Here is a 25,602-nt window from a genome sequence, read left to right as displayed (position 1 = left end):
AGGATTTGAACTGGATCAGCACAGGAAGCAACGCAATACCGTATCACTTTAACCTGTTATCCAGAATACAGAGATTTGCCTTCTATTTCAGACAACGGGGGAATATCATGTCTGCCAAAATTGCTGTGGTGAATTACCTGAAGTACACTAAACGGTGCTGCTTAAAATTAAAGGGGGTACAGCCACCTGGTACGAACCTGCTTAGGAAGAAGGATTTGAGAGTTCAAGGGCATGTAAGGTCCTTGTGGGGAAACGTTCATTTATTCACAGATACTCTTCTAGGCATATAGTCCTTCACACTGACAACTTCCCTCTTAAAACAGAGCATGCTGTGGCTGTAAATACATATCATTTCTAATACACAATCTCTTGGCTTTAGAGCAATCTAAGGCCTTAAAAAGAGAGGACCTCATTTGGATTTAGTATTTTCTCACTGATCTGCAATTAGAGAAGATAACGGTGGATTAAGGTGGTATTTGCATCCGTCACGCAGTCAGGAGGGTAAGAAGCTCAGCTCATGCAGGCACAAAGCCAGCAGCGCCACAGATGTCGATGTGATTTTGGTGACGTCCTCCAGATTATGACAGTTCCCTTGGTGCTGAAAAGCCCCTCACTGTCAAGGCACCAGCAGGGATCAGAGGTGCTGGGGCTCTCCCTGGGGTTTTCCCTGGAGAGCTGACGGTCCCAGATGCACCTAGGAGGTCTATGGGGTTTCTTCATATCTGCTCCCCTTTCTCCACTGTATCTTTTACTGAATTGGTTTTTTTCCTTACAAAACACAACCGAGGCACTCAAATTCTCCCCAAACTCCAACAACTTATGCACATACACTCAGTTAAGGGAAGAAACAACAAGAAGATCACCTCTATACCCACAGTGGCCAAACAGCAATGAGGTCAGCTCTTGTTTTGCTAGGTAAGCCCAACCTGTTGCAGATTTCACAGGGCATGGAGATTCCATGCTGACCCTTATTTTTATTTTATTGAGTGAATGTCATGCTCATTAAGTGACACACTAATAGCAATGGCAAGATCCAGGAATAGCGTGGGCAGGTGCTGTGCACAAGTTCTCCCCACAGCTCTGCCAATCAATCTCAAGCCTGACTCATCTTCTCCCAGGGTTGTATTTTCCTGAAACACAGATTAGTAACTGTGCCAAACTCCATGGCATAAAGTTCTGCTAGGGATTAGACTCACTAATTTTCCCTTATTAATGACTCATAATTTGAAAACGAGTGCTGTAAGAGGTGGAGGATGGGGGTGGAAGGCAGAACACTGAAATAATAAATTTCTTATGAAAATTACTTCCCATACAATTTTTTTTTTTCAAAAAGGAGGCAATTCATCCTAGCTCTAAAAAATGAATATCTTTTTTAACACTCACCCTCTTTCATCTCTGCAACAATGTCTAAATCAGCAACTGCCATCAAATCAAATGAGGTTTGTGCCATGAGTTTTGCAGTTCTTTTACAAGAGCTCACCCAAAGTGCAGCTGCCAATAGGTACATCTATTTTTGGTTCATCTCAAACTACCTTAAGGACAGCACTGGAAGGTATTCAAAGAATGGCAAAAAGAGCCAAACAACATTGTAATTGTTGCAATTTCAACACCGCAATCCCACATTCCAGCAGAGAAGTAGGTGCGTCCTGAGCCAGGACAGAAGCCTGTGTCCCTGCGAGGTGTGAATATGGAGAGGCTCCTAACAGCTTGGTTGGCAAGTTCGTAAAGATACAGTTCTATTTAATGGCTGCTTTTTATTTAAAGCAGTAAACACCTTATGGAAAGTGCTGTTTACAGTTTCCTGCAAAAATACTGTTTTTTTTTCTGTAAAAATAAATGATCATCGTGCATTTAGGCCACTTTTTGATAAAGTCTGCCATCGTAAAGGAAAAAAGTGTGCAGAGAAACAACCTCAAATCTCCGTAAGCGTTTTGTAGAGAGAAATTACTAACATTCTTTAATTCATCATTTAGTAAAAGGAGCCAGGATAAATTCAGGATGTGCGGCAAGCATTTTAAACAGTCTGGATTTTTCATGAAGGCCACATTGAGGGGTTTTCTAAGGTGAGGGCCCAGGCACGAGCTGCTGCACAGCAAGCCAGGCTGCAAGCTTGCAGTGTGTCAGGTAATCAAAGCCAACAAACTATGGGCACGTTCTTACCCTGGGGTAAATGTCAGGTACTTGGAAACAGCTCATCTTCAGTGCAAAATGCACTGGCTTTTCCTTCTGACTTGGGTCAAACATACTTGCAGGTACCATAAAACTGTTCCTCTGCCATAAACTGCAGGAAACCTTATCATTGGTCCACATGTATGCCACAAGGTATCTCTGGAATGCTTTAAAATTGATCCAAAAGGAGCAAAAAGCAGGCACTGTGGCATCTTCCAGTTGCCACCACTTAGGCTTTGTAAACACATGACACCTCAATACTTCAGTTCAAGTTCAAAGACTGCTGTAGAGCAACAACTCATTAACACTTCATACCTGCTGTTGAGACAAAGCTTGAAAGACTGCTAGGCTTAACATATATTTCTTTAATTGTATGAGAATAAAGGAAGAGCCTTGCAGGGGGGTGAAGAGGGTGTCTTTCCTTAAGGACATTGATCACAACACAGACAAAGAACATTTCTTTATATCACTTAGTAATTCTGATGGAAACTAAAATCCTGAAATGAGTTCCAGAGTGTCATCTATCTCATGCAGTTAGCAATCTCTGTCTGTCCTCACTCTTTTTCTGGTGTTCTGCACCAGCAGGCTGGGTTACCACAGATGTGACCAGGCAGTCTCCAGCCTGGCTCTGGCAAACTGCCTCTTTCACTGCTTGCTGGAAACTGCTCCACAGAATTCCGAGGGAAAACAATTTCCAAGAGGATTCCACACAGAGATAACGTGAGGAAAGCAATGGGCAAAGACTCCCAGATTTTGGATGGCCCAAGGTAAAACCGAATGGGTAGTAAACCAAGAGTGCTCTTTAAGAGCACAGCCCTCGGGATAACTGCACATTTCCCTCAAGTCAAGTTATATTGACTTCCACCTCATTGTAGCCTAGGGAGAAGCTCTGCCGGTGGTTCCAGGGAGGGAATGTGTCCAGGGGCACAGCACAGGGTGCTTCCTCCTTCAAAACATTCGCATTACCTCACTTTAATGTAGCATGCAACTGATTTGAATGTAAAATAAGATTTTCATTCTCCAGACATTTCTTTCTCAAAATATGTGATTTACTAAAACAAAGCACTTCCCCCACACGCCTTTTCTCTAATTCTAGGCAATTCCTTCTAAATCCTTTTTATTTACTAGTTTATTTGTGCTCCATTACTATTCCTCTGAATTTGATAGCTGCATTATGATTCTATTACATTCTTTCATGAAACTAATGCTTTTTCTTTCCCTCTTTCACCTCACTATTCCCTAAAGTTAACCTGTGGAAACCTCTGCAATAAATTTGAAGGAGGTGGTAACAACCCACACTCCGTGAGAACATTTTTAGCAAACTGTCCTCTACATAATTCATCTTACTGTCTACAGATGCAGTGACTAACAGATGGGGCTGTTTATAACAACCTTGTGCACAGAGACAGTACCTTCTTTTTGCTTTTACGGAACTTATGTCCTGTGTTATGTGTCAGATGCTAAAATAAGAGACTAAGAAAAAAAATCTAATTTCACCTTTTTTCAAGGCTATGCTTACTTCTATTTTTAATCATCGTATCTTGTTATAAAAAAGAAAACCCTCTATGCCACCTTTACCTTTATGCTGGGGATGCAAAATCCTTTACAAAAGTGATCAAATGAACCTCATTTTTTCTGGAGGGATTAAATACGTTAATCTTCACCATGTGATAGTAGGTTTTTCATATCCCTAATTACTCCAACAAAATTCTATTAACTCTTCCTCAAACTTTCACATTTTCTCTAAAGTTCAAAGCATGCAGTATCCTACCACGGGCTAACCAAAGTTTTGTTAAATGGCAAAACCTACTCCTCTTCTGGTATATTATGCCCAATCATTTTATCTACAATATCTGTGATCCTGTCAAAGCAGTTCCCTGCAAATGTTTCCCCAAGCTCACTTCTCCCCAAGCTCAGTTCTAGCAGTCAGATCACCGTCCATCTGCATCTGCCATTTTACCTCTGCTTGTGCAAACTTCTAAAGCAAGATGCCTTTGAGGCAAAAAAAAAAAAAAAAACAAGGCAAAAACACCTTAGGAAACGATCACATTAGAACACTAATGTGGTGTAAAACTACTGGTTATTAAATACTGCATCAGTGTTCCAGGAATCCGTGCACAAACAGCAGAGTATCAGACCAACACAATGTTGTGCTGTCCAAAACCGTTTAAACATCTAATATTCCAGGTTCTCAGACACATGCAGTCATTCCCCATAGATTTTTACCTCAGGAAGGTTACTTACACTTGTTGCAATGGAAATCAAAGTGAGGTGCTCTGTGTGTAATCACACTGATGCAACAGCAAACACTATATGCTACAGCAGTTCTTGGATAGGTAGTTATAATGGGAAATTCTTTCACAGTATGAATGAATAAGATTTTTCTACTAATAGCACTAGACATATTCCTGCTTCCCTTCCTTTCAGTTTCCTATCTGCATATTCGATGCCATCTATGAATGCAGAGAAGTATTTCCTTCTTTCCTCCCAACAACTTCTTGAGTGCTTAGGAGCAGAAAACCATAGTGACAATTCATGGCAAAAAAAATGCTGCTTTTTACAGGGCAGTGGCAGGAGCAGAGTGGGTTTTATTTATTCTTACTACTTCCCACTGTGTCCTTGGAAATTGTGGAAGTGCTGGGAAAGACACTGGCTTCTCCAAATACTCTCTATTCCTCTACTGCCTCTTAAGTCTTGCCCTGCTACACACTTGCTTACAGGAACCATGATAAATTGCCCTGATGGGATAAAATTATCACATGCAAAAGCAGCAGCAATTTGATGTTAAACCAATAAAGACAACAAGTATCACAGCATGGAAAGAAAATCAGAACACAAGTGCAAAGGCTCAAATCAAGACTGAGGATTGAGCCTGCTGGGCATTTCCCAATTTCTAACAAAAAAAAAAAAAGGTAGAATTCTTCAGAGATTTACACTACTCCAAGCTCAGGAGTCCAGAAGCTCACGAAAAAACGTGTCCCCCTTACCCAAGTGCAGTTTTGTTAACCTGTTGTGTGAGTATATTAAGATAGAGATTCATATTATTACCTGAATTGTCTGGTAAGCGGAAGGATCAAATCCTTTTACAGTCACCTCTCGGAAAACTCTTGGCTCCAGTTCATCTTTGGTCAGATCACAGTGATATATAATACCTAAAATGGAGAGCAAGTTTGTCAACTGGGTGTACATGTGTTATTGGAAGGACAGGGGTTAGGCACTGTGGTGCAGTAATGAATGGCAAAGGCAACTTAGCAGGACAAAAAACAGTAGCTCCTGGTAAATTCTTTCAGTTAACACTGGTTAACTATATGTCTGAACATAATTTAGTTATTTTTAATAATTTAAAATAATTTAATTATATTTATTTTTTTAAAGGTATGTGCACACAAGAAGATTCACATGCATAAGGAGTTTAAACTCCTATGCTTATTTGGTACAGCTATACATATGATTTGTAAAACTATCCACAATGTTAATTATTCGTTGTTGTTATAACGGATGAAATCATGACTCACAGTAATTGCACTAATTCAAGCACTAATTCACAAGTTAAGTGACAACTCACAAAGCTCTCCAGACTTAAGCTAACTTTTGTGAATATTTCGTCCCTTGATTTATAGTTCTGTACTGTCTTCTGTGCTATTTTGGGGCAATCTCCTTCAACTCACTGATGCTCTCGTGTCTTTCAATGCACAGTATGTAAAGTGCTCTCTACATATTTTGGTCTCTTTTGAAACAGGAGTGACAAACATGCTGACTATTCAGTCTGATCTAAAAGGCTTATTTTAAGTGGCTAGAAGATGCTATGAACATAAGCCGTATTTTCTCCACCTGTAGAAGATCATCAGTTTTAGTTACCAGTTTAGTTCTCAGTTGAAAACTTTCAAAGTGTTAATACACTTTGCCATCTCTGCTCTTTTTACAGGTTACAATTCTGATGTAATCTGATAGTGTGAGAGTACCTCTCTCACATTTTAATGGATGAGTACTCAGAGAGGTAGGCAAAAAAACAGATTTTAATCCAAAGCGACAATCTTAATACTGACATTAATTTCCAAAAAGAAGTTGTTTCCTAATTCCTTCTTTACCACAAGTGGCAAAGAAAGAGGAAATTAAAAAAAGGCATATTCTTGTTCTCTTACAAATTTTTACAAGACAGAGTCATAATAAAAGATGCCAGCATCTTCTTTCATTCAGAAAACATGCCTCTTCTCTAAAGCAACATTTGTTTGGGTGTCTTTACTTTAATTAAGTATTTCCTGGGTCAAATGAGTCATCTGATGTACTACTTCCAAATGCAAAAACTGTAATTAGCGGTATAATTAAGGCTTGAAGTAGTTATAATGCTTTTTCATTGCTGCTTTCATGGCAGCAATTGTTTTATTTAACATAAGTGCGACCTACAATAGAATTTGTAAAGTTATATTTTACCATAGGAAGCAAGAACTTCCTAGAACAAATGCTAAAACTTCCTCTCCAGTAGAAGCTTGTTTTGAGCAATTTCTGAACACAGATCTCTCAAATATCAACCTGCTGTTAAGGCTTCAGGGATGAAGGATTTCCTGCTGGCATTTTACTCACATTGCATAACCATTACTCACTACCTGGGGAGGTCATTTGATCTTTATTGTAGACATACCTAGTGCCTACTAAAAAGAAAGAAGATCCTGAGGAAACAGGACCATGGGAAAGGTAAGGGAAAGCAAACAAGAGAGTCTTACCCGGAGATAAAAAGGAAGTGAACTGATAGAATATTTCCGTGTCCTTCTTTTGGCCACTATATCCCACAATACTGCCAACCTCTAATGGAAAAGTCTTGAGATGTGCACCCGTAGTCAGATCATGAAGTTGCAGGACGTTCTTCACATCGTGCAGGTAGCACAAAACCAGGAAGTTGGACCTCACACAAGCAACCCATTCTGCAGAGAGAGGAAGAGAAAAACAAAGACAATATGGTGAAAAAAAATCAGATATAAACTGACCCTAAACCTGTAAATATCTGCACCAAACCTTCAGAGATCTACTTAACTTGTTTTCTTAAGACTTGAAATTTGCCATCAGAAATAGAAAGTGAGTACAAAATTGAAGTCTGAAGTTCTCTGAACACACAGTAATCTTGTCTCTTGAAGTTAATTTATGCAAATACAAGCATAAACAACTATTTAAATTATTAAATAGCTATAAAAAAGCCACTTTTTTTTCCTCTCATTTTGAGCACTTCTGCATCAATGGTGTTCTTAAATACCTTATATTTCTTAAATACCTTATATTTCCATGCCAACACTGCCCAAAACATATAATAAAACATATAACTGCCCATAACATATAACATATAACAGGAATACTTAAGAACATGCACGGAAATGAAACAGTCACTACCAGTTAGAAACAAGCTAAAGGAGTAAGAACAAGGAGCCATGTGATCCTGTACTGCACATTAAGTGCAGGGCCCAGAGGTCATCACCCCATCTGTTTCCACCAATTCCTTAGGGAATTCTTCTAAGTGAGCACTACTGAACGTCAATGAAAAAGGGCTGTTCTGAGGGGAGGCCTCAAGATTTTCAAAAATACTTATTTAAGAAGAAGTTAATATAGTTTAACAGCATTCTTGAGACTCTTAAGGTAGCAGGGACAGGGCACTAAACAGCAGAAAGGAAAAGACGGCACTGTAAAGTGAAGTACAAAAAAAAATCTCCTTTAGGCCTGCCCACTGACAGCCCTGAGCCCCTGCACAGCCCTGCACCTCTGGTGTGCAGCTGTGCAGGAACGAAAACTGTATTTCACTGTATTTCACATTCTGATTAAGTTTGTTCCTCAGAAGAACCTGAGAAAAGTCAGAAATGTGAACTTCATGGAACAACATTTTTAAAAACTGTATTTTGGAAAATTAAACACACACATAGAGAAAAAAAAAAAAAAAGGATTTGGGTGAGCAGTTTCTAAAAATCCCTTACAAAAATCCCCTGTGAGTCTTATCCTGTGAAATGAATGAACAAGCTCTTCAGGGCTTCCATCCTTCTGGAATAAATCAGGTGACGCATTCCCTCTTGGTTTACAGTTTAGATGACACCTGAGTCGCTGGCTGTAATTTAGACACTTGGTAACCACATGACCAGTCTATTTTTATTTAACCATCTCTACAGGACTCAGACTGAAACCTCGTCTTCCCTCTTGGAATTTCTGTCATTTAAGAAACTAATTGCCTTACTTTGAAACAGAAGCATTTCAATGTCTTCGCAGTTACTGATTTGCAAAATCGAATTCAAAATGATAAAACAAGAGATTAAAAGTCAAGAAAAGGGATCAGGAAGGAGGAATGTGTGGGACTCGGTGAGGTACTGAGATTATTTCAAACCCAGATGTGATGTTTCTCCCCCCACGGATCAGATTGCAAACCAGGATTACGGGCAAGGTACTAGCCCTGGACTATGTCTTTGCTTACCTACCAGAAGCAGAAAAAGGAAATAGAGAGAATGAAAACAGCAGGAAATATCAGAAAGGACTGCCTGGGTCACACTGTAATGCCAAAGTAGTGCTATGACTTGGAGAATCCCAGTGTCAAGGGGAAAAATATAGAAAATAAAACAGAAGGAAAGCAAAACTGACTGAATTTCAGTTTTACACTATTTTACACTGTTTTTTCCCCACATTTTAACAGTTCTTTCCAATTTCCTAAAAGCCTTATAAAACCAAATAACCGCACGTTCAAACAGTTGTACTGTACAGCCTTCTAAAAAAACAAATTGTGCACTTGCTTTCAAACACAGCAGTTCAAAGACACATCGTGTGCCACCACCACTGCGGATGACAAGCTTTCTCTGCACTGTAGGTCAAAACTCACTAGTCTGTAAAGCTTAGCTACTTTAACGGTCCCTTTTCCATATACAGCTCAGGTTCTCCAGGAGCTCTGAATCCCAATAGCTCTGGAGAATCTGCCTTCCTTGCAGCTTGCTCCTGAAGGACCTGGGAAACGACACTGGTCTGAAATCATTTTTCATCAGACTCTCCAAGTCCCTCATGCACTTCTAACCTAACCCTGCGAATTTTCACATGAAAGCCCTTGAATACCACACCAATTGAAATTTCAACCATGAAACCGTGACCTGAAATAGTAAGAAAGAGTAGAACACACCAGTGTTTACAGATTACTAAGCACTCATTAATTTTAGCTCTGGAGTGACTAAAATCTCTTTAGTGAAGCTAGAGAACAAAATAAACTTTCTAAGCTTAATTGTTGTATCCAATTACATGTTTTGAAATGCAGAATCATTCCTTGCTGAATACATACATAAAAAAGATAATATGCAGCATTTATCACATAGTATTTATCACATCATTGTTGCATAAATCTGTGAACATTCATACGCATAATTAGTTTACTAATGCAAAATATAAATAAGAAAATAACACCACTAGAGCAACACACCTTTTTTTTTTTGCCTGCAGAATTGTTCTGCAGTAAGAATGAGCTTATACAAACTCCGTTGGGTTTTCAGTAGTATCCATAACTAAAATCTCCAATTTTATATATCTAAGATTTCCCAACACCAAGAGTTTTATAAAATGGATTTTAGATTCCCTCAGAAAAGCTTCAAATATATAATCTGGAGTTCTACTGTAGCAAAAAATACTGCTTCAGAAATTTTTTTTTTTTAAATTACATTGCAATGAATGTTAATTCTTCACTGAAGAGTGGATACTTTCACTGGTTTTGGTGCATTGCTAATTGTCTCCAAAACATACAGGAATGCAGACTGTAAGTAGTAATAGTAATTCAAACGTGAAAATCAAAATAAAAACAAAAAATATTTAAGAAGATCTAAAGGAAACAGAAGAAAAACTTTACTGGAAGAATGAACACTAATACACAGCAAGACAAAACAATGTTAAAATATAAAGCAGGGCTCTTTTTTGACTGCAAGCTGCAAGCAGGTTACTCCCATACTCTGCACTGACAGCTCCATGTACTTGTTGAGTTTGATGCATCAGCAAGAAGCCTCCTTGGTTTTGCTATATTTTGAAGAAAGCATCCCACATGACTCTATATTTCCAGGGAACTTAAAGAGATTTTACTCTTGGAAACTCCATGTCAGCCTTAAGCCATCCAGGTTTGCATGACTATAAGTTAAACCTTCATCGTCACCTCAAAATTCATCTTCACTTCACAGGCTCCCTTTACAGTGGACAATGGGCAGGAATGAAAAGCTCCAGGCTGAAATTCTTTCGGATCTTATCTCCAGTCTTACAGACCGTAAATCAAACAAACAAAGCCAACGCTAACCAGCTGGCAAGGGACTTATTTTATAAAAAAGCAGCAGAGGAAGCCGCCTATTCCAACCCCTTAGCGCAGGCATCAGAGTGATGGACATACCTGGAGACACTAATACTGAAAGCAGGAAACCCCTCATTTCCCCACTTGGAAAGCCAAACTCCCTGCTGTGTAAAGCTAAGGATATTACTAAAGACACAATAGGGAAAAGGAATGACCAAGCCTTCTGACAACTGAGATAAACATGATGCATTACTCACACTCATGCCCATCCTTTTCATTCAGGATCAACAACCTGGGGATCTGGACTAGAGATTTTCTTTCCTGGTTTCGCTACAGTGCCAAAATACTGATCTCAAACATGTTTGATGATCATGGATGTCTGGTATCTTGTCTTCACACTACATTTTCCAGTGTAACCTATATTCAGAAGAATTAAATAAAATCCAAAGGGAGGCCTGTAATATTTTTTTAATTACTGCACGGAGACTTTATACTTGTAGAAATGCATTTAGAAGTCTTTGTTACACTGCTGGAATATAATAGCAACTTAGTTATACGAGCCCTCCCCTTCCCAAAGTCTTAAATATCTATGAATTAGCTGGTTAGAAGCATGAAGAAGAAATACTGTAGCACAGAATGGGTAGTACACTCTAGCTCAGGGAAAGGAAGCACTTTACACCCACTGTACTTTGATGCGCAGGTGTCTGCAAGGCACTGGCATGTTGCTAGAGCTTCTCCTGCTTTTTAAATGGAGACATTCAAAGAGCTGTTCAAGGTCACTCACTAGTCTCGGGTACGCTCAGGGTGCCTGCTCATTTCTTAGTGCTTCAGGTAGCACCTCCTTACTCAAGAGGCTCATTCTGTTTTTCTTTCCATGGCCATAACTAGAGGGCTGAATACAACAACAGTGCCTTCCAAGCTGCCTCGCTCCGTGCCTGGGGGCTGCCCCACTTCTACACTCTGTTGAGGCTGTTCTCACACCACACAGCGCCCGTCACCCGCTGCCACCCCGGTCAAGCAGACCGTGGTGATCCAGAACACAAAATCATTTGCTGTGCTAAAGACAGCAGGTTTCTCCCGTGCCTGAGGAGCAGGGACCCCACAGCCCCAACGCTCGGGGCACATCCAACACTTAGAGAGGCCTTTGACTGCTCCTGAACACCCACTCCAGGGACGCCGCCACTTAAACTGCCACTTCGATGTTAAACGTGAACTTCTCCTACAGCTGCATTTCAGGCTCCCTGAAAACTAAAAGCAACACTTTATAAAAAAACTCCAGAGGGGGGAAAATCAGCCTCAAACACCAAAATGTCCTGAGGATTTAAACTCACTTGTTTAAAAGAGCTGCCATTTATTTCTTCCCCTTCAGCTCACAGAAGGGCTCCACATTTATCTCATGGTCCCTGCTGAGAACTACGCAGAGCCTGTTGGGCCTATGAGGGAGCCTGGTTCAACGTGAGATGTGAGAGAATAGCTCTTTACAGCTTGTGGTTTTAAGATGAGGCCTGCTTACAATCTCATGCTAGGAATACACCTTTTCCCCCCTAGATTTCCTAAATTAATCTACAGCAAAATGAACTTTTTGAAGCCTCTGAGAAACCAAATTATACACATACTGCCTGTGAGGCACATGAATGTCTTTGGTTCTTGGTCAGAGCCCATTAGCTGCTTTATTGCACACTCCCCGAGACTGCAGTATGACACTTCATGGATTTTCTCCTTTTACAATTGTAACAGACACCAGCAGAGTTTCATAATTATTAATTCCGAATCATAAATAAATACTATTTCTATATGTGTGTGGTGGCAGCTTTGCAAAACTGAATCCAAAACAATACTTTGAAAAAGAAAATAGGTGATGGCTAAAGGAGATAACCAAGGAGCAGCAGACAGAGTATCTGTATACAGGACAAAGAAACATATGCGACATAGAGCATCACTGACAACAGTGTTTATAAGGCAACTCCAAACACAGCTAATTACATCTGGACAAGCAGCAATACTCATTTAACCTTTGAATTATTGCAGTCATGGCTTTTGCAGAGGGCGATTCATTACTTTGTCATCTCTGGATCACAAAAAGTCAAACTCACTTGACTGCAAGGCTTTCAAGACAATGAATTATTAACTGCCTTCTGCTATAATTATTGTTTCCAAGATTTGGTTTGGAAAGACATAAAAGAAGATGACATAATGGCTGGTCTGCCTACTTTCAATGAGAAAAACTCCTCTTCGAGAATGAAGGATTCTAATTTCATCAAGTGCAAACTAATATTTTGTACTTTCATTCAGAGCTTCAACCTACTCAGCATGATAAAACTCCTTCCCTTAGTGCTGAGAAGTTTGTTACAAGTATTAGACATGGAAAAAAACAACTGAACTATTAAAAACGTTTTTTTCAGCATTGATGCTAAGATTTATTTAGCATTCATCTGCTAATAGGCACACTTCTATTTGCTCATTTGACCCCGTTCTTTAACAGAATAATTCCAAAAAAAAAAAAAAAAACAAATAAAGAAGCATGTATGATTGCTTACTCCGGTTTCACATTCACAGAGGGAACAATGAAGATACAAAGCAGACACTTGAAAGTCAGTCTGATGGTTTGATATGACAGATTATGTTTGACTTCAAGTGTGTAAGAGCAGAAAGCCTAGGGTGTTTACAGTCTAAAGGCCACTGCCCTCAGTAAGTGCATTTATCTGAGCTTTTGATTCTCTAACTGCAGTTCTTGCCATGCTTGTACAGTTAAGACAGTCACGTAACGGGTTCATTAAAGGACCATTTTATGCATTAAAAAGTTTCTTACATCTGCACAAATGTTAATTCTTCATGATTTTGTTTTTAGAACAGGTTCAATATGGAGCTGAGATAAATATCGCAGTGTAGTGAAAAGCTTTTCTTAAAGGGAAGAAATACATAGCTAGTGCCTATACTGACATTGCCCAAAGCTCTTTTTGCTGGCTAGACCACATCCCAGGCGAATTCTCAGATAGTCAACATATTTCACATTAATAAAACATGAGAGAAAAAAAACCACACACACACACTTCTGTCCTATTCCGTTTGGACACTCTCCATCTCTAATCTTTCAATTCAGCGCCACGTTGTATATTGCAGCTCCCAGTAATTTAAACATAGCTTCACAGATAGCCAACAAATTTGTGCATTATCAGGAATCACGGATGAAGCAATTTGACAAAATTATTATTTATCTTTTCCCTAGGACTGAGAAGGCAATCCATCCAAGATGCACATGACTCCCGATTCAAAGAGTTTACAACCTCACAACGAAGAATTTTTTCTCAACAACTTTTGTTTGCTCTTTTTGTGACCACCAAGAGTCTTACAACACTTTTGAGTCAGGTGTTTCCCATGTCACTCCAGTTTTAGGCATGCTCCAGCAGTGCCTCATTCTCCCTCACACACGTTATCCAGGACCAGATCTGGTCAGCTGGTTTTGGGGCAAGGATCTATAAGAAACCACATTATAGGAGCTCTGTTCTCCATCTGTGTCACACTGGGAACGACCCTGGTCCAGGTTGTGGAATAGATGACACAGGACACTTAAATATGCAGATAGAAATGTATTCTTAAGAATCTTCTGGTGCCTTTGAAAGTGAGAACTCAAGAGGAATTTGAAATAGTACTTAAATGGATTTGTCTTAGTGGGAGTGACAGAGAAGTTATTTTTTATACACACACACCTCTACTTCCAAAGAGAAGTTCCTCACAGGAAACAATGAATGAGGGTATTTGTACAAAAACAGATCAATGAAAAAGAAATACAGCGTCTTTTTAAATAGCTAAAACTACAGTAGTGAGATCAATCACAATTGTATCCTTGCACTGGATGAAGGATACACAAGTATATAAAAATGGCAAATCAAACCCGTCAAAAATACTTCATGGGATGTTCAATATGTATGACACATAATTATGTCAAGCACTAAGTTTTAAAAGATTTTTCCCCAAATTATAGTATTAAAAATATCTTAAAAATGACCTAAAGCTAAGCCTTAGTACAGGAAGTTTATCACAACACACCTTTATTTTAATTAGCTCAAAATCAAGGACTGGTGAAAATCAAGGTGCTGAATTTCCTTTAACAACTAGACAATTCCATGCTCTTGGGCTTTTATGTGGCTTTACAGAGCTATCTGTTCCTCTAGTCCCAGGAATGATGGACAAACCTGCCTCAAACTCTGATGTCCATGTGTACTGTGTGCTGTACTATTGCCAGGCTTGCTTTTTTTCTTGTTTCTGCTTGCAAAGCCTCACTTACTGTAATCCCTGAGTATGTGGTAAACATCCACAGCACTGACATGAAGCAGAAGAATACCTTCCCCTCTCCTCCTAGAAACGCGGAGTTAAAACAAGGATAGAGTAAGCAACTTTACCAAGGCCACACAAGATGAGAGCGAGCTATGGAAATGAAATCTGGATTTCTCAAGTCTCAGACAAATCCTTTAATCACTGGACAAGCACGTCAAGTCTCAAACACTTAAAGTACAGGGGAAAAGTAAGAAGGTCTTTGCGAGACATTCAATAGACAGATGATTGAATTAATATAGGGGTGTGGAGAGGAAGAGAAGGAAAATCTTTAACTTTAGATATATTCTTACCTAGAACATCTCTTTCATGTTCAGGGATGAGAACTTTCCATTTAGATTCATCAGGGTCGCTGAAGTCAATGTTGATTAACCGGTAATTTGGAGCATGGCCGTTCGTCTTGAAAGTGAACACTGTTCCTTCATTGGTGACATATTCGTACTCAGCTTCAAAGTTGTCTATCAGCTTCACCCACTGAAGAATTCCTGTCAGATCAAACACATCATCATGTGAATTCCTTATCCTGAAACAAAACCTTTTAACGTATGAGAGCAAAGCTTTCCTAACAACTGCTATAGGCCCCTTCTCCAACAACTGTGGTGACTAAAGAGCTGCAAATATGGGAAAGACCCAAATATAGGTTTAAGCATTAGAGCTGATGAAAAATTTTCCAGTTGAAGTAGGCAGCATTGGAAAAACATCAATCCATAGACACGTAAATATAATGGTTTTGAGGAACTTCTAATGAAACATAAGCAGGATACTTCCAGAACTAGGCTTAGCTCTTCTCCAGCACTTCTGAGGCAGCTGGAAAGCTCAGATGTTTGCTACACAGGCCCTTCTGCCTCTCCAGCTGCCTCAGGGCCGACAACGCCAAGTGCACAAGGTTCTTGGCAACTGAGCTCTCATGCTCCCAGTTCTCTGCTACAGATTTCTTGGAACGGGGAGTCACAGCTGAGCCAAAAGATTCCTCACCGAGGCTTTCAAGCTCAGTGCTGTTTGGTTTTTCAAGCACATTTATCTTTTTACTTAATGTTTATTGCAAGAAGACATTCTTTGTGATTTTTGTTTCTACAAAAGTCAGTTACATTTTCCTTAAGTGGAATGTCTCCCATTCTTCTTGAAAATCCAATTCTTCCCACAGAGCAGAAACAATGCTCTTTGAATAAGTGCTATACAGTTTAATATCAGGAGTTCCTTGAGAATTCCTCAAGAATCCTTGAGAAATAGCATTTCCAAAGTCTGTCACCACCAAAGAAGGTCTACACACAGTCAGCTAAAAGTTCATGTCCAGATTTGCAAAGTGTGAAATTCCAGTTTCCCTAGGAACTTTCTAGAACACTTCACTCAATATCCGAAGTGCTTCCCCCTCAGGCACCAATTGGCTAGTACTGACTCAACCTAGAGCTGGCACGGAAAGAGTCCACCACTTCTATCCGCAATTTACTCTTTTGAAACAGATTTAGGGACTAGTAGAAAGAGACGCAAGACTAAATTAGCTATCTGATACGCCTGCTATAGCTACAACCCAATCATCAAACTCACTAGGTATTATATGTTAGCCTGCTTGAAAAAGACCAACAAATCCTAATTACAGCTTTTATACCTGAAAATAACAGCCCACTGTCTGCCTCTTTATTAAACTAAAGGTTGTCTCTGCTTTTAAATACAAATCAATAACCTGTGCATAATCTGCCTACGGGACTTTATAATATAAGGCTTGCTTTCATAGAATAATATATTATCATATTTAAAACATTAAAGCTGAGCAGAATAATGGACGAAGATCATAGCTAAGCTTTAAGTTTAAAAAAAGGAAAGAAGAAAGAAAAAAGAATAACTGAGGAAGCAGTGAGATGGCTAAGGTCATTTTAAATCCATTAAATCTAACAAGTTAGTCTAGCCAGGCCTAGAACATTCATAAAGCTTTTATCTCTTTAATTGCCCATTTTGTTTAAGGAAAATGTCCCCAGTTTTTCAGGCAAAGTGATAGATTAGCCAATTAAAAGCTACTTTTTAAACAATCTCATTAGAAAATTTCTAGACAATCCCATTAAATTAGTAACCGGTTTGTGAGAACTGATTTCATGTGGAATCTTGATTTTTCACTGAGGTCCTAAGTTTTTTCTTCTTCATAGATTTTATGCTGAGTGCAAATCCTGCTAGGTCTTTCAAGTTGCTCAAAGCTTTCATTTAAAAATCTTACACATTCCATTATTTTATCTTACAAAAATAGCTGTTTTATTATGGCATTCTATAGCAAAAACTGTCTTGATTCCCACTAAAACAAAGAAAAAATAGCCTGCGATGAATTCCGGTATAGAACAGTGAAATTGTTTTGAGGTCTCAAGTCACATGCTCAAGTGTTTTGGTAAATAAAAGTTTAATTGCAGTGTAATGCTGTAACACCATTGGAACGTTTAAACTTTAATACCTGACCGAGTGAAGCCATGATACTAAGGAAGAACCAGGCTTCATAAAAAGGAATCCCAAGACCCCTGATTAAAAACCTCGCTTTACAAGTAGATGGGTGCAACTGCTGCATGATGACAAGAGCTGGGTTCGGAGGAGAAAAGGGGCATTAATGCTACCCCAGAGATTTACATTTCTGCAGTGCCACTCACTCTTCTGCTCCCAAATGAGCAGTCAGTAAGCAGTGAGAGGGCTGATATACTACAGGGAGATACCAAGTTGTTATTATGAAAATCAACAGCATTCATCATCTTAAAGTGGCTGTTATATCTGGTCCTTAGAAGGCAAATCCTGCAGATGAATTATCTCAAAACTGTCGTCCCACTGAAGTGGTTAATTCCTTCGGTAGCTGGTCTAAAACAACAGCTAACATGGAGGCAACTGCCAACAGCTCAGAGAGACAGCAACGTTTGCTTCTATAGAGAAGATTTGCTGCTGTTTTTCAGCAAGAGGATGAAGTCCTTTGCAGTAAGATATATATTATATATGGAAGACATGTTTTCAGGGCTTGTTTCAGCTGATTGAGCTGTGGCCTGTGATTGAAAGGGAGACTCCAGCGCTGCCTTAGCTGGTTCTGCTTTGCGAGACCAGCGCCAGGCCGTGCTGGTGCCAGCACCAGGGAGGCCCATGCAGCTCTAGCAGGCTGGCCTGGGCCCGCAGGAAACTGTCCCGGGAAGCAGCCTGGCCCTGCAGCTGAGCTCACCCAGCGGCTCCTCTCCACCAAAGAGCACCAGGCTTCTTCCTCCCATTACCCCCAGCCTTCTCTTCCACTCGCTGAGCTGTTCCTAGGACTTCAGTGACTTAAAAATTGTACAACAAAAACCAAACAACCAACCCCAGTTTTGCTTCAGCTCCCTGAACCAACTCCCTGCTAGGGAAGACGAGTGCCAGTACATAGACAATATAGACGGACAGACAGACAAGCAGGAACACTCTTATTTCTTTAGCAACGAGCCATAAAATGAGCATGACTGCAGCAAAATTCTCTCTTTCTCTCTCCTCCTCCATCGTGTTCATGCTTGGTCTAGCATCTGCCCAAGTGAGGAGTAAAGCTGATTAGAGCAGCTAATCCAGCAGAAAACTAGTCTCCCTGTTCCACAGGGTTTGCTTTCTGCCAAATTAGCAGGGGGAACCCCTTAACCTTATGGTCAGGGGGGTGAAGATGCTGACTCAAATGTAATCTCAGAGTCAAGAGAAAATAGAAAGGGACAATCTCTCCTTTCACGCCAGCACTGGAACCAGTGGTAAGAAACATTTATTATAAAAGGAAAAATCATGAGGATGAGTACTGCTATACCATAGCTCTGACTAATCCTCTTCTCTGCTGGTCCTTCCACTAAGACAGGGTACTGAAGAACTATACGTGCCTGGGCCTACGTACTTTACACCAGCAGCTACTTACCATCAAGAATTGCACTACAGTAAGAACTGGAGATAAGAGGATTTATAACCTTTATTTGATGGTCAATAAACTTGACTCCACATATCAGAAAATCATAATCACAGAATTACAGAGCTGCTGATCTAGTAATCATAGAGAGCTGACCTTTCTGCAATGGTCAGGCTGAAAGAAACGTATAGTGAATGTACAGACAGAATTTTCAAACATTTTTTTTTTCCTTTAGAAACATAGGACCAAAAGTAGCACAGTGCTGTTTTGACCTCTAAACAAAGCAAAACATTCGCTGGTCTACTATATGATGAAGCAGTTTTGTGGCTGAATGATGACATTTGTGATCATAATCAGCAAGCTGTGATTGTAGCAGCAAGAATGACCACAGTGAACCTGCTATCACTCTTTTGGAGCAAGGTCTGAAGCAGCAGAAGACCCTGTTCATCAGCTTGCAACCGTTCCCAGTAATTCCTTTCATATTTCATGGAAATGCCAAATACGATCCATTTGTGGCAAACAACATATTGACTGTGCTGACTGGAGAGTCAGGGCATATTGATCAGCTAATGGATTTTTTTTTTTCCCCGATGCCGCAAAACAGGTTTTTATGGACTAGGTGAAAACTCTCAGTTGCCCTTTTCATCTCTAACAGTTGAACATTATCAGGTCAATCTCCACAAAGTTATATTCCATTCTAACTTGTGTTAATTATACTTTTTTAAGGCAGATGGCTCCTCTGAAAACAGGGGCATGCTCAGGACATTCAGAAACGGAACCAAAAGGATTAGCTCGGCGTGACAGAGCAACCTACTACAAAGAGTTATGTGGAATTTCATTAAGGAATTAGAACATCAAATAGATAAAGTTGGTGAGAACCCTTAGTGAGGATCTTAGTTTGTCAATGCTTTGATTTTAGTTTGATTTTTCAGAGAGGCAGTGAAAGGTCATGATATAGATTTGTAAAAAATAATTAAACACAGTCAGTTGTACTCAACTTTTAACAGCTGAGGTCCCACCTGGCTACAAGTCTGACTTTCTAATTTGAGCTAATTTTGATAGTAGTTGATCACTTATTTGGAATTCAGTTTGTTTTTCATCCAAAGCATAAAATTTGCTGGATCTTAACAGCTATGTTTTCGAACAGAGTGAAAATACACATGGAAATAAAAATCTTTCTAAAACAAATCTGCTTTTTTATTAAAAGGCCTTAAATACAGGGAGTTTTGATTTTGTTATACCAGGTACAAACTGTAACTTCCAGCATGGGTGTTTATATGCAAAACTAAACTTAGAGCAAGTGTTTTTATATGTTTTATATCAGTTATGACACAACCACTTCCAATATTTGACAATCAATCAGTTGGTATTACCAGACCTAGAGGCAGAAGGAAAAAAAAAAATGTAGTAAAATACTTGGTTACTGAGAGATTAATCAAGCTAAACATCAATTCTATAGCACATCTTGGTAAGATGTTATAGAACAATAACTTCCGCCTCAAATATTCAGTTCCAAAAGCAGGCCATTGCAAACAGCCTTATAAAAGCAGACGTCCTAAAGGATTTACTTTAATTTTCCCTATTATCCCCATTCATTTTAGAGAAGTACATGTTCTACGGATGATTTTAGAAATAACTGTGTCCGTGTTAGGTCTCATATGCAAAGGTAGAAGCCTTATTATTAACAAAATCATATTATTTCCTTCTAACCTCACTGCTTTTTAAAGTAATTTTCACGGTCTTTATCTACTCCTTGAGTTTTGGAAGGAAAGCAGCACTCTATACAATACAGGGTTCTGGTAGCAGATTACTTGGCTTTTCGAGTCTTAGGAAAATGGATCTCATCATTTCTGCTTTTTACATTCCTCATTGAAGAATAATTTCCAATATTAAGAACAGAAAATTCTTATTTCCAAAACTTTAAAGATGGATCTGCATTCTTTATAGATTCTATTTCCAATATTAACATTCCAAATAGCATTTAAAGACAGCTCGAAAAGGCCTATTCATACGCACACGTGTGCATATCCATAAACATGCACATGTATATACATGCATACATGTATATTCATACATACATGTTAACTTTGAGAACCATTACTACAACAGAAAAATATCTTCTGCCTTTGAACTATCAAGCTGTAACTGAAAATCTGTTGCACCTGAGGTGCCCAAGCACTCTCTTCCATCTCTGCAAACATCAGTCACATAAAGACACATGAAGCCTTTCATAAAGGGGAAAAAACAAAGCCTGATGATGCAATTTCAACTTTGTCTCTCTGATTTTAGTATTCTCTCATTTAATTTTTCTCTGATTAATTTTTCAATTAATCTCTCTAATTTTAGTATTTTCTCATTTACTTTTTCCTCTTTTCCTTCCTTGGATTTGTTCTACCCTACCCTGTGACAATGCTCACCTCTACCAAGCCACAAGGCTGTAAGTCACTATGGGTATAGATCAGATGTATTCTTCCTATATTTCTTACCATCTCAGAAAGCATAATGTATCTCATACTAACGTCTGCTGGATATTTAGATAGAATAGAGAATCCAGGCTGCTGTTATCTTTCAGAATATGTTAAAATAATCTGCCCTTGCTTTAGCTCAGCTACAATACTCTCAGCTTTTAAATAGTGACCAACAGCATCTTTGGACATGGAATTTCTGCTCTGAGATCAGAGAAGTGCAGATCATGGCTCTGCATTGATGTGCCCACCCTGCCACCCAGGGTGGTCTCAGAGTCTATCCTAAAAGTGTGAAAATTTGCCCAAGAACCTCAGTGCACAGGAACGAATGCTACAGCAAGGCTGTTCCAAACTGGAATGGTTTTACTTCAGCTGCAAAATCTATGCTACCAGACTGATGTTAGTCTCTTCTACTTCCCCTATCAGCAGCTAGATCAACAATACATCTTCACTTGATCTGTATTTCCTATCTGCTGGAGACTTTTCTACAAAAAAAAACTCCAAAATTATGAGCCAGCTCTAGAGTTACTACAACTTTTCCTTGAAATCCTTATTAATGTCTGTGAACACAGATTTCCGTGCCTCTGTAAATGAATATATATCTAAACAAACAAGATATAAATATATACCTATAGCATGTCAGTTCATCCATGGTGAAAGGTATGTCTGAGGGGCAAGCTACCTGCGTGTATTGCAGGCACATTCAAAGCATTTTTATGTCACCTAAGGAAAGTTCAAAGTGAAAATCCATAACAAGACTGGCCAGACCTCACCTTTCTCTGGGAAAGATACTAACCATTTCATCCTTTGAGTCTAGAGGGCTATAGGAAAGATGATGATCTTCAGCACCCTAGCCGGTAAATAACCAAAGGGGCACCTTATTTAAATTCTCAGCGATCAGTCACATTACGAAGACAGTAGATTAGTTCCTAATCAACATCTCTACATTTATACAATTCCCAATGAATAGTGACTAGAATAAACAATTGATTATCAATAACATAAGAACCTGAGAGCAGCAAAAGGGGAAGAAGAAAAGGCACGAGGCATGATTCTCACTTGACAATATGCACTCACTGAACACATAAGGAATGTTTAAGTCCAATTTGTAAGTTTTGCAAAATTAAGTACAAGCCTAAAAATAATAAACTTCGAAAACTTTGAGGAAACTTTAAAACTTCATAAATTAAAGAGATAGAACGGATTAGTAGGATCTATTTCCAGCTCCTAGTAGTCACTCTCACAGAGTTTTGATGCTATCATACCTTTTGGAATACCTAATAAACATTAGATAATCCATTAGTGAATAAATGCATTAATAATGCTTTGGCAGACAGCCTGAATAAACAAATACTCCCAAATATCAAGTTATCCTTGAAACTGAGGAATGAGATAAGATGTTGAAAACCTGCTATTTATTCCACATTGATAGTTTTCAAGTTCAGTCCAATACTGATACTCTCACAGGACACAGTAGGCCTGAAATTGGAAGAAAGATTGTTTCAGAGCCCTAGTGGAATGATCATAACAGGGCCTGCAAAGCGAAGAGCCCTTCACTCAAGTATCTACTTGCACATCAGCATCTAATTTTGGTTTGAATCACACAGTGAACGGCTTCATCTTAATTCTTCACTCAGCACCAGGCAGCGATGCAAGAAAAACCTCATTTTCTTCTGCCTCTTCCTTTTTTCTTCAGTCGCATTAATTCACGCATTAATGTGTGACATTCTGGTTTCTGAAGGCAAGTGATCTTTTCAAACAATTTCTATTCTTTCTGAAATTAAGACTTCAATCTCTTGGGACTTGACACAGCTTATAAATGTCTGGGGAGGGGAAAGTACTGGAGGGGAGACATTAAGTCAGCCATGCAAGGAACACAACCATGGTGTGTTTGTAATGAGGTGACCCTCAGCACCATTCATCATGCCTGTGACGGCTACTCACTGATCATGCAAAGTTAATGTATTTGGAATTTTAAAATAAATAAATGGAAGGAGGCAGTATTTATTCCTCCAAGTTAAAAAGTTCAGACATATCAAGATATATCAAAGACCAGCCCAGAAGAAAGAAATCAAGCACATTTATGAGCAGCACTTTCTCCATCATTTTCAAGGCATCTGTTTTACTTCCATTTGGATGATCACTCAAAAGACAGAAGGGGAAAATATGCTTTGTTTTGATGGAGTTATAGCTCATTTCCTCACACAGAAGGACAGAACAGAAAAACAGGAGCTGAAGGTGATCTCTAGAACACCACACTTAGTCTCTCATACCCCACGAACAACTATGTAACCTGAACAGTAACTTCACTGCAAAGGATAATGAACAGACACTGGCATTAAGCAGATCTCTTTGTTCAGATTCAGATTAATTCTAACCTACTTTACTTTGCTGCTAATGTTTTCCCTCCAAAAGAAGAATTCCGTTTAAAGCAAAAGTGTTTGAAATTGTTGTGTTGTGCATACAAAACTGTTTTCTTATAACAAACACTTTCTATTTTTTGCTGAGGCTTTTGACATATTTCTCAAGATTCAGCTTGCCTTCTTTTTGCTATTTGTGAGGAAACCAGCATGCCTTGTTTAATATTGAATTTTTGAAAGCGCTTCACAAAAAGTTTACTTTTTGCATTTGAAAAAAGAAAAAGCCCGTCCCTCCCCACGTCCCACTTTCTAGACGTCTGCGACGTCTCGTCGTCCTTCCTCTGTTTTCTTTTTCATTAGGAAGGTTCTGATCCATTCTTTGGGGCTGTGAGGTGCCTCCTGACTCACCCCTTTGATGTTACTGTATATAGCACCGCTTGCCGCTTTCCTGCTTTTTTAGAGTCCTGCAAACTCTTCAGCAAGGCTGAACTGAAATACAAAGGCCAGAGAGCTCTCCTCTCCTCAGCAGGCAGCTGTGAACACCACCTTGGCTTCTCCACTGCCCTCCAGCCTGTCTGTGCTGTCTCTAGGGTCTATGGCAGTGTGGGGGAAGTGTCCTTCTAAATAAAAGAGCAAAATAAAAAAAAAATTTACAGCCAATAGCCCTGCCCTTAAATTCTCTCTTGCAACCTGCCTCAGCCAGCCCAGTGGGAAGCACTTCCAGCTGACAGCGATTAAGCAACTAGTGAGCTGTGAACCCCAGCGTTTGCTCCGCTGCGGCCGCCTCTTCCCAGCCCAGCGCTTCTCAAACCAGCCCCTGCTCCCTCACCCTGTTCCCACCAGGCAGCTACCGCTCTCCCACAGCCCCAAGTCTCCCCGCCCAATGCCCCATACCCCTGCTCTCCCCCCAGTGTCTGGGCACCCCAAGCCCTTCACAAGCCTGGGCTTAGCTCCCACCCAGTGCAATCCCTTCAAACCCAACACAGCAGGAGCTATCAGCGCTTTCCGCCGGGCCAGTTCTCTAAATGCCTGTCATTCCACAGATGGTTGCAGCCTTCCCTTTGGTATTCCCTGGGTGCCCAGAGGCTTCCTCTGCTTGCCACCCTGCTCATATCCCACATTTCCCCCTTGGTTCTCAAGGTTTGGTTCCCCCAAGGAGATAACCGTGCAGCTCTGGCCAAAGCTGGGAGGCAGCGCCTCATACATCAGCTCAGCAGCGCCTGTCATGGGATATTTTATTAGGAGCTGCCATAACACAAAATAAAGAAAAAGGTCAACATTAAGAATATTTCCAACAAGAGAAATTGGCCATGGAAGCTTGGTTTAAGATTTTAGCCAAGGTTGATTAAAGAGCTTTCATTCACTTTCCCTTGTACCACTACAGTTTTGTGCTACCCCCACTCCAAACACACATGCAGAAGAATAAATAGCCCAGGTTGACAGCTGCATTGAAAAGGAACAATCTCATTTCCACTGAAATGGAAAGAAAAAATTATTATCAGACACAAAGCATGAAGAGACATGACAAGGAGAAAAAAATGTTTTTTCTTTTTTTTTCTTTTTCTTTTTCTTTTTTTTTTTTTTAAGATGTAATAGAAGGCTTGCTAACATACACATGCTTATGCTCTCTATCCAGCTATCCAGCATCTCCAGTGAGATGCACTTCCTGGTATATTGAGAACACCAGTTAAAGCCAGGTCATTAACAATAGAAATTCTCTTTTCTGACTGGTTGCGACTTGCCTGTGCTACACGTATGCTGGAAGGCAAGCTCAACATCGTACCTTACAATGACCAGCTAGCTCTTTTTTTTTTTTTTTATTATTATTATTATTAGGGTGTTTTTTCCTCCTCCTTTTTAAGGAAACATCCAACATTTCATCATGTTAACAGCTTATTTAAAAGTTATGGTTTGAAAAATTCACTTGTGGTTTGGCAAAATAAGTAAGGAAACCTGTCTTGATGGCCCAGACTTCAAATTCTAATAAATTTCTGCTAAAAAAAACAAACAAAAACAACCAAACAAAAGACCCACCATGCTCCCACAGATAGGCCAAGCAAAGTAAAACCTTCTAGACATGAGCCCACAGCACTGTCCTACACCACCCAATGTATATTCATCACACTCTTACTACTGAAATTT

The 25,602-nt window shown here is 39.5% G+C and overlaps 1 protein-coding gene across 1 annotated transcript in view; it reads right to left on the bottom strand.

Annotated features, from left to right (window-relative positions):
* The window catches only part of PREP (prolyl endopeptidase), a 90,973-nt gene that overhangs the window by 30,057 nt on the left and 35,314 nt on the right, over window positions 1-25,602 (bottom strand). The window contains exons 7-9 of the mRNA XM_026036617.1: window positions 15,067-15,258; window positions 6,891-7,088; window positions 5,218-5,321 (exon numbers count right to left, since the gene is read on the bottom strand). Coding sequence (XP_025892402.1) covers window positions 5,218-5,321; window positions 6,891-7,088; window positions 15,067-15,258 — 494 coding nt within the window. The remainder of the gene's footprint in view (window positions 1-5,217; window positions 5,322-6,890; window positions 7,089-15,066; window positions 15,259-25,602) is intronic.

Source organism: Nothoprocta perdicaria, unplaced genomic scaffold, assembly GCF_003342845.1.
Source record: "Nothoprocta perdicaria isolate Ctin4 unplaced genomic scaffold, notPer1 scaffold_182, whole genome shotgun sequence".
NCBI classification, from domain to species: domain Eukaryota; kingdom Metazoa; phylum Chordata; class Aves; order Tinamiformes; family Tinamidae; genus Nothoprocta; species Nothoprocta perdicaria.
Note: the sequence above shows the minus strand (reverse complement) of the source record. Positions and strands in the feature narration are given on the sequence as shown.